The 10581-nt window shown below is 25.7% G+C and overlaps 1 protein-coding gene across 1 annotated transcript; it reads left to right on the forward strand.

Moving 5' to 3' along the window:
- The first annotated feature begins 89 nt into the window (after positions 1–89).
- Positions 90–9035, forward strand: LOC129957158 (translin-associated protein X-like). The gene is made up of 5 exons (XM_056069335.1): positions 90–304; positions 1465–1666; positions 4353–4486; positions 5379–5488; positions 8623–9035. Exons 1-5 carry the CDS (start codon positions 283–285, stop codon positions 8995–8997), a joined length of 843 nt encoding a protein of 280 aa, XP_055925310.1. The 5' UTR covers positions 90–282; the 3' UTR covers positions 8998–9035.
- The last annotated feature ends 1546 nt before the right edge of the window (positions 9036–10581 follow it).

Genomic DNA, 10581 nt, shown 5'->3' on the forward strand with positions numbered 1-10581 from the left:
GAATTGCAAAAACTTACAGTTAGCATGAGAATGAGCCAATGGAAAAATACTTAGAAATTTTAGCCTAAAGGCATACCAAAACATATATTTGCCGTGGTTATTTTAATTTTGATATTTAATAAAATTATTCCTTTCTGAATTTTACTTTACGAATTAAAAAATAAAAATTGCATTAAAACATGAACTATAACTTCAAATCATCGTCGAAAAACGAATGTTTCGTTTTGTTTTGATACAGAATCTTGAAGAATTTTTAGAATCTTTTAAACTTTTGATTTTATAATGAATTTTCGTGGACGCCGTGGTACGTAATAGATAAGTTATAAAAAATTAAAAAAAAAGTTTCATGGAGTAAGCTTGCGAAATGTCTTTTGAAAATTTTAAATTACTCATAAAGCCATCCTATTTAATTTAATCAATTAATTATTCTGTTCTTATTTATTCATTAGTGACGGCTCATATGTTAATGATATTGAAATTGACATTATTTTGTAATAGGCGACCAAATATTTATATTTTAATTGCCTTTAATTTTTCTGTATGAATCTTCAGTTTTTAAATCACCAATTTTTTTCGGTATTATTGGCACGAAATTATATTGTATGTTTAGTATTATATGAATATGTGAGTTTTATGAATATTTTTCAGAACTTCTGAAAAATTCTTGTCGTGTTAAAGAAATAAATCGATAAAAATTGAATCGTTCTATTGTAAAGATATGCATACATATTGTAAAAACTTACTTTTTCTTCCTGAATGAGAATAGAACAGTGGTAAATAGACTTGATTATGTCTGTGAATTAAAGAATTTCTGATGTGTAAATATTTTTATATACAGGAAGTGTAGAGAATGTTATATTAAAAAATAAAGTCATATAAATTAAAATTATATAACTCTGCTGTCCTAATTAGAGAAATTTAAGATAATATACACGTTTTTCAAGTTTGGACTTTTAATAAAATCAAAAGTAAACTTCTAACAACCAGAAATCTAATGTGTGCTTAACTAATTTTATTAAGTGTTACGAGTTGGAAAATGTGATTTTTGAAATATTATGCATTTTAAGAGTAATAAGTATGCAGTTAACAAGGTATCAAAATACCAGTTCAGAAATACATACTAAATAATTGGTTATTATAGTCTTTTGTTGTTGTTTATCAATATGACTTTCATAAGTCTGCACTTGTGGTTATATTTAGAAGCATGGTTAATGCTTATGCTACACCGTTAAAACTTGCTATAAATAATGGTGTATCATAAAAGGAGATATATGTATACCTTCTGCTTTACTTTAAAAAAAAAAGTATCTCTTCAATATCTTTTTACTTTATTTAAGAGAGAATCTTATATAAAAAGGCATTTTTCTAGTGCAATTTCAAAAAAAGAAAAAAATGCTCTTTCATAATGTTTAAGTATTCTAAATTTTTTATTATTTCATAATTTTTCTTTGTGTTTATCATTAGGAAATGCACAACGAAAACAGAAAAGGCCAAATGAAGAAAATGCTGATGTTACTGAAGATAGTTCTCCAATAGCCAAACTCTTCAAAACATATCAAATTGAGTTGGATTCTAGATATGATAAGCATGAAAGACTTGTAAAGAAAAGCAGAGATTTAACTATTGAAAGCAAGAGAATTATTTTTCTTCTTCACAGAGTTTCCAGGTAACCTTTATCACTTTCTTCCTTTTGTTAAATTTTGAATTATATTATACTTAATTTTCTAGTAATTCAAAGGTTATCAAACTTTTGTTATTTGGGTATGTACATCTTTCTCGGAAGTAAAATTGCAGATTAAATTCTCTAGTCTTCATTTAAGAGATTTTTTAAAAAAATATTTCCTTAATGACAATTTTGTTTGTTTTGTACATCTAGTAAGACTTTGACACATTAATTCATCTTTATTATATTTTTAAAACATTATTAAAACTCTTATTTTTTGAGTGAAAGACATCTCGCACATAAAAATTGTTACTCTCTCTTGAAAAAATTCAAAGAAATTTCGAGAGAAAAATTCCTTTACTGACAAAAGAGTTAACAATTGTTGTTCTATTGAAATTTGTTTTGGACCTCTGATATAACTTATTTAAGATATATTTTTAATTAGTCGGTTGCCATTGGCAATAGGTGAGGATCGAACTCGCAACCTTATGGTTTGTAGCCAAGTAACATGACCACAAGACAAAAGAAATTTCTTGTGTCTCGTAGCTGTTATCTGCCTTATAAAGCGTTACCACAAGTCTTTTTTCCAAAAAATTTAAGATGTTGGAAGCTAAAATTTTAGCATCTGACATTCTATTTTCATTAATTTTTTCATATTTTATGTATAAGTATTTGAACATTTCTCTCTAATTTAAAACAAGAAAATCAAGGTACCTTATTAATAGATTTTTAATTAATTATTTTCTAGATAAGTCCAAAGACTTTCTTCACTGATCCTGTCAATGAAGAATCCCCCCCCCCCTTCCAATAAAGTTTTATTTTTTCTTTGATTTGTCATGTTTCCAAATTAGGAAGCCATGAATCATGAAAATTTGTATATGAAAAACACTTAATGTGGAGGCAAAATCTTATCAAATTTATTAATTGTCATTTAGAACAGATGGCAAATTTGGATTGTATATGTATTCAACTAAAGTTTGAGACAGTTTTTTTTTTAATTGGATAATTTAGGGAAAATGAATTTAATAAATACAATTTCTAATATAAATTGAGTTTAAAACAAGGATGTATTAATAATTTTATTTGTGAAATCTAGTACAAAAGAAGTTGCTTGATTGTAAGCAAATTAAAGCATAACACTTTAGTAATATTGATATGAACTTGATTTCTGAATTGGTACAATAGCTGTTGAGAATTTAGTTGATATTTTTTCTACCTTGGAAATGTAAAGTGAAATAGAGTTTTTTCAGTTTCAAATGATTGCTAATGTTACATCTAGAAGTTGTGAACTTTCATATAAAATAAACTTTTTGAACTTGATCCAGTGGTTGTGGATGATGAATTCGACATTGGGTTTCACTAAAGGAACATATAAAATAATTTCTTTGCTTAGTTTTGGTAGCTTTAAGTTTCTCCTTTTTTGATAACATTCATCATGTCACAAGCAATATTGTGATAGCTAGTATTTAATAATAATATCTGTACTGTATGTAATTTATTTTATATTTGAGTTATTTTTTTTTATTTTCTTTATTTTATTTTTAATTTATTATGATTGACACATTTGGCATTTAAAAATTTTCTAATGCCTAATTTAATCTATGCTTTAGAAATAAATTGCACTAATACATTGCTTTATTGAAATATTAACTATAGTTTTGCATACTAAAACTGTAGTTTTGTATTTTTGCAAAATATCTTATAAAATTGGGATTTCGTAAGGGAAAAAGTAAGCTTTTAAATTTCAATTATGTAGCTGAATCATAATAGAAGGACTTGCTTTTACTTCACATAAAAATTGATTCTTAAATAAGATTATAAATATTTATAAATAGCTAAATAAAAAGAGATGGATTAATAAAAAAATTTAGTGGTATAAAATTTAATTAAATTAGTCTGTTTTTATATTAATCAAAATATGTATATGATACAAAATGAAGAGTGAAAACAAATGAAATTTTTTCTTGTTATGTTAATGTATTGCATGCATCAAAGGTATAAAACATGAGTTATGAAATATTTTACGAAGCTGCAACTTTCATTGCCATTAAATTAGAGAAAAAATATTGCTGAAAGGATTCTTAATCAAATGATGATTCAATTAGATTAAAAAATGCTTCATTACTATCTGTAAATTACTATCTTCATTACTAAATAAGAATTCTATTCTTGTGCATTAAAATAAATTAAGGACTGTTATATGAGAAAGAATATTAAATAGAGTTCTAAAATGCTAAAGATTGCTGTAGAAATTCAGTAATGTAAGCAGAGTTTTGATAAGTTAAAATAAATTGTAAAATAATTTTATGAAATTGGGGAACTTCTTATAACCAAAATTAATATATTTTTTTCAATTTTAAGAGAAGTTTTAAAATTTCTTTTTATGAGATATAATTAAATGTTGTTTATAAGCTTTTTTATATTAGACCCATTATTTAATTTTTTTCAATATATTCCTCATTGTAGTAGATCCTAATTAGAGATTTATGACCTCTGAATGAAATATTAGAAGTATGATTTATATTACAAAAAATTAATATAATTTCATTTAAAAATACATATTTTTTGCTGATTATTATTAAAATAAGAAATTTTTTTAAATTAAATTTAAAAAAAATTGAAATTGCTATATTTATGATGATGATGTGCTTTTTTAAAATTAAAAATTTACTTTTATTTGGTTTTGTAGCGATGGTGGCAAGGATGAAATTCTGAAAGAAGCTGAGGATCGATTAAGTGATTTATTTAAAAATGTTATTAGTGGCATATCTTCAGAATTATCTAAGAGGGAACTTTATCAGTTCTTGAGAGCATTTAGTCCAGGTAAGAGTAAAAGTATGAAAAACTCCATATTTAAGTATTGATAATTTCTCAGATTTGTTCTTCATTATTGGTTAATTTTTGTTATTCGTTAAAAAATAATAAGTTAAAATCAGTGAATGTAATCGATTTAAAACTGTATTAATTTATAACATGTAATGCATTTCATAACTGGATCGACATCTTAACAATGTTATATAGACAACAAATAGCTACATTTCGAGTCAGTCATATGGCCACTTCTAATAGTATTTCTCAGAATTAGTATTAAAATGCCAAAGTCAAAGAATATGTAATTTTTTCCTTGTGTTTTGTTTTTACTTCCTAATAAATTAGTGTGTGTGTGTGGGGAGGGGGGGATTAATGAAACTTTTCCATTTTGATCACATTGCCACTAATTTACCAGCATTTGTTTGCTGAAATGCTTTAGAATTAAGCAAAATTATTCGTAAATATTTAAGGAAAGTTGTGTCAAAAGCTTTATTGACCATAAATTGTAAGTTTTCAAATTAAATCAATAGAAATAATATTATTATTAATAATAAAAATAAGATTAATGAAAGTAAACTCCCAAAAAATTATTAATATATTTCATATTATTATAGTATGTTGTATATTTTACTTGTATATTTTGTTTTAAGTTACATTGTACCCTCCCCATGACTTCCAGTCTGTTTGGAAAATACTTTTAATTTAAATTTAAAATAAGTTTTTTTAAAAAAATTACTTTTATGTGATAATAGCATTTCTGAAAAATTTAAGTGATGTGGAGATAAAAGAAAATATAAAGAATGAATATTTGTATTATTATTATTGTTTCTCATTATGTTTATTATCTATCATTTGAAAAATCTTAACAGCAATATGAAGCCATGGTCTAACAGATTTTTTGCAGGTCTTCAAGAATTTGTTGAAGCATTTTCATTTTACTATTACTTGAAACATGAAACTCTAGTACATATTGGAGAAATTCATAATCCAGATTTTTTACAGAAGTCCTCCGAAGTAAGATGTATTTGCATACTTAACAATTTTTATATAATCTGAAACTAAAGAAACACGCATCATTTGTATGAATTTAGATTTATTATATGTGTTTATAAATTCATATTAAAATTTGTGAATAAAAAAGTAAATATTTATTATTAATACTGGATTTATATCTATTTTTTTATTGATTACATTGTATGTGATGCAGATAAAGTTAAGGCAGTCATGCACCACATTAAAATGAATTTGGAAATGAATGAGTGTCTAAAGATAGTCTAAATCTGAATTTAAGAATGGAAGTGAAATTTGAAAATTAAATTTTGAAAAATCTGAAAATTATTGAAAATCCTATTCTAACGAGAGGGCTGAGAGAATGAAAAAGGAATGCCTTTATTTTATTGTTAGTTTTATTGTTATTTTATTTAAAGCATACTGGTGTAAATCTGCTTGTATAGGTCAAAATATTGTTATCTTGAAAAAGCAGTTACTTTGCAATGAATAAAATTTGAGCATAATATCTCAGAATGTTTCAGATTGATCAGTTTTGATTTTGCAATTTAAATTAATAAATAGATTTTAACCACACCCAGTTTAACCACACCCAAGCCCTTAATGAAAGGAAACCTCTTTACATTCAGAAGTAAACACTTAATTCTGTGTGTCCGAGGCCTGGTTATGCTTACTAGGCTTAAATAAAGCAGATTTTGATTTCCCGAACCAGATTATTTGTTCACTTTGAAATAAAATACGGCATTACAGATGTTGCTTGACAGCTTTGAAAGATCTCATTCAGTCGTATGATTAAGAATTATCTGTTATAAATATTTGATGCAAGGATGTTCCTTTTCACAATTTTTGTTGATTGAAGTAGGGTTTTTAAATTCATGTAATCTCATTTTTCATTTCAGATGCTATCTGTAATCATGATTTTTTAAAAAACAGTCATGCATTATCTTTTATTTTTTATTCACACTTGTATTTTGAAGAGACCATTTCGCTGCCTTTCATATATTCTGTCATGAAGGATGATAACACACTTCTTGCATCACAAAGTAGAGACATCAAATTAAAAAAAAAAAAAAAAAAAAAAGAATATTCATGCATTTATTTTTCTGGTATGTGCAGATATGGTCAGTATTTCATATAGTGTAGGATGGGGATTTACAACACCTTTTGATAAGTGTTGATATCTTCCATTACATTATCAAAAAATGCTAGTTTTCCCTATAAAGATATGAGACTATAGTACAGTTATAAATTGTGCTAAAATTAGTTTTTGCAGATGTTTGTTGTATTTTGTTATCCATTTATATATGATTTTAAGGTGAAAGTATTATAACATTTTATGTATCTGTTCAATTAATTCTAAATACTCATTTAATTACATTTGAAAAATCTTTTTTTATTATTTTTTTAATTCTTAATGTAAATAACTGATAATTGACATGAAACTGAAGGCATTGTTTATAGTATTATTAATGAGCTTACGGAACCATTCCATTTAAAGTGAAGCTATATGTAAATTTAGCTGTGGTCTTTACTTAATTTGATACTAAAATACTTTTTGTAGATGTTATTTTGAATCATTTACGAAATTTCTGATTTCCTATGATGATCTTAGTAAATAATTGCATTTTCTTTTATGGCATTAAGATTAAAATGTAAGTGATAGAAAGCTGCCACTTAGTCTTTATCTGAATGCAGAAACTTGTTGATTAAGCATTGAAACTTAACGATTCATAGTATTGACTTTTATATTTAATGTTGATATTGGGTTCATTATAATGCATTGATATTAATTTGTATTCTGTTTCATTGAAATAAGTTTATCTGTAGATCTACTAAATGTTTGTCAGAACAACAAAAACTGACATTAAATGGAAGTAATTTTTTTTTTTTCTAATTAACAATATAGCAAACTTTTTTTGCATCTAAGACATTTTTTTTCAGTCAATGCTTTCTTTCATCATAGCAATTGAAGAAAAAATGTCACAATAAATCCTATAAATGTATAATCCTTTTTAATATATATTGATTCATACAACACTTGTTTATCATTTCATTTTCCATATCTTTGAAGCCAATATAAGCATTAATTACATAAGTTTTTATTAAGTGACAAAATATTTATTGAATTACAATTAACTTTTGTTGGTGTAAGTATTTGCTCTTTCCAAAAAGAAATTTTTACTAGGAAGCTAAAAAGCACATCACACAAACTGCTTAAAAATAATACCATGAAAATTTCAAAAGTCTGTGAGATATTTATTTATGAGTCTGTGGTAATTAAAGATATAAAATAAGGTATATTGGATCATGATATACATTTATTGGTTTCATATTATGAACCATTTCAAGAAATTGAGAGCATTTCTATGTACTATAATTTTACCATGGTTAATTCCAAATTTTCAAATTAGGCTGTATAAAATTTACTTATGAATTTTCACTAAAGACAGCCTGAAATATCCTTTTAAAATAGGGATCTTATCAAGAAAACGAACTATCAAAAAACACCTGTTCCTTCATTCAATGAAATCTGAACATGAGATTTGTAGTGTCTCCTTCAATCACATATTGGTTATTATTCTTGTTTACTTCCATTAGCAAATCATCTAATTACCATAAATTGGTGCAGTAAGACAGAAAATTTATATGATTTTCTAGGTAATTAGAGGAGACATGAAACAGCTCAATGGAGTGGAAAAATTCTAATACATTAATATTACGGTTATTATAAGAGCCTGTTACAAAAACACAGTAAGAGATATGTCAGTCTGCATTGGACACAGATGTAAAAGAGACAAATTTTTCCCTTTGGTGATACTATAAGATTTTGATAGTGATTTCTTTGACATATGTAGACTTAGGAAAAGGAATCTTAGGTATCTTTGAAATAATGTTGTAAGGTTTAGGGATTTTTATTCCTTTGCTCTAAGCATGAGAAAATGCTGAAGTCGCCAGTTTTATAAAGCGTGTATAGAATTAATTAAATAAAAAGCTGGAATTGGATCATGAAATAAGGAAACATTTTAGAATTAAGTTAATATAGGCTAAATTAAGATAAATATTAGGAAATTAGAATTTAGATTAAGAGATATCATTACCTATATATATAAAGCCTTACTCTGTATTTTCTTTATTATTAGATTCCTGTTGATCATAAGAGCCCAGAATCTGGATTGCCTTTGTCTGCTTTGCTCACACCAACAGATTTTATTTTAGGTATTGCAGATTTGACTGGGGAATTGATGAGAAAGTGCATCAACAGCGTAGCTGCTGGTGACATTGAAGAACCATTCAGGTTATGCAATGTGCTACAAAATATATATGAAGCTTTAGGTAGCTTCAACTATAACAGGGAACTGAAACGCAAACTCATGGTTTTGAAAAACAGTATGCAGAAAGTTGAAAATGCCTGTTATGCAATCAAAATCAGAGGTTCAGAAATTCCTAAACACATGTTGACGGATTTCTTTTCTAATGAAGAGGAATTCAAGGAGAATATTGATTGTGATGTTTAAGTTTTTTATACTATGATCATCGTTTTTTTTTTTTTTTCATTGAATCATCATTTAAATAAAAGATATTTTTAAAAAATGTATTTATTATTTTGCATTGGCTGATATATACTTTTAATATCAAATAACTTCTTTGTTATATTATTATTTACAAAATTATATCATTAGCCAAAAATTTCGAAGTAAATTTTGCAGATAAATGAACTATCTATATGAGCTTTTTACTATCATATTTATTCATTGACAGTTGTCAGCAAACTATTTAGACTTATTAATTAAAACTAAAAATAGTTAATGGTATATTGAGTCTAGTGGCTATTTTTATGCTGTAATTTTTCTGCATTAATAAATTGAAAATCTTACAATTATATATTATTAATTGCCATTCAAGCCATGAAAAAAAATGTTCATGCTACTTCATTTTTGTGGCAAACTGTTAAGGTCATTCATATATTGATATACACCTTTAAACATGAGAATTTTAGAGAATCTTGTAATGGATATAATAACTGTGATAGCTCATATGATAGTGCTAAAAACGGTTTTCTTTTCTCTTCCCTCCTTAAGTGTTGATTTGATAAATAGCCAAACATCAAAACCTTGTAAAGGCATCATTGAAAAAAAAAATTATCTCTGTGTGTCTATGAACAAAAAATTCAATTTATTTGTGCTTTTAAAATTAATTCTTTCCTCACCACTTCATCTAAAAAAAAAACTTTTTGGCTATGCAGGCTTTTGTTTTTGCTACACATCTAAAATAGATTGTTCTGTACCACCTATTTTATTACTGAGCCTACTTTAGTTTACTTTATATACTTTAGTTTCTTTTTTTATAAGGAAATTTCCTTTCCTAGTTACTATTCCCTGTTCTGTACCACCTATTTTATTACTGAGCCTACTTTAGTTTACTTTATATACTTTAGTTTCTTTTTTTATAAGGAAATTTCCTTTCCTGGTTACTATTCCCATTCTCTTTATCTTATAAATTTTTTTGGTTGGCAAGCATATGATCTTAATGTATTAATAAGTTTATTAATGCATTAAACTACAACTGTGTTAATTTTTCCATTAATTCCATTTTGGATTCAATTGTTGAAAATAGTATTTTAGATTAATAATAAAAACCTTTTTTTAATTATCATTTATAAATCCTTTTAAAAATCCCTCTACATTACACAACAAATTCATGTTTACACAAACATTTTCAAATGGGCATGTGCTATATCCTAATGTTCTCAATACTAAGATTCCTGAAAGTTTACAAATAAAAATATATAAAATTGAGATTTTTCTTGTTATATATATATATATATATATTAAATTTCAGACTTTAAGCATATAAAATGACAGTAACAACTTTTTTTCCCCAATTATCTGTTTTTCTGTCTCTTTTCACCTTTTACTTATTAGGATTAAAACTTTTCTATTTTTCTATCAGGACATCTGTCTATTCGAAATACTTGTTATTGCAACAAGTACTAAACAGTTATTCTGAAAAGTGTCCCATCCCCTTTTCATGTAAATCCAAGTATATGCCGTTGATTTTAATTTATTTGCATGGCAATAGGACATTTGTATAGAGTTCTT

This window comes from Argiope bruennichi, chromosome 11 (assembly GCF_947563725.1).
Source record: "Argiope bruennichi chromosome 11, qqArgBrue1.1, whole genome shotgun sequence".
In the NCBI taxonomy this organism is placed as follows: Eukaryota; Metazoa; Arthropoda; class Arachnida; order Araneae; family Araneidae; genus Argiope; species Argiope bruennichi.

What these genes read in the sequence shown, in the direction of transcription:
- LOC129957158 (XM_056069335.1), top strand. Translation starts at nt 283, where the DNA reads ATGAATTTTCGTGGACGCCGTG. An exon ending in GAATTTTCGTGGACGCCGTG is followed by an intron (nt 305 to 1,464) that starts GTACGTAATAGA and finishes GTTTATCATTAG; the next exon opens with GAAATGCACAACGAAAACAG. An exon ending in CTTGAGAGCATTTAGTCCAG is followed by an intron (nt 4,487 to 5,378) that starts GTAAGAGTAAAA and finishes GATTTTTTGCAG; the next exon opens with GTCTTCAAGAATTTGTTGAA.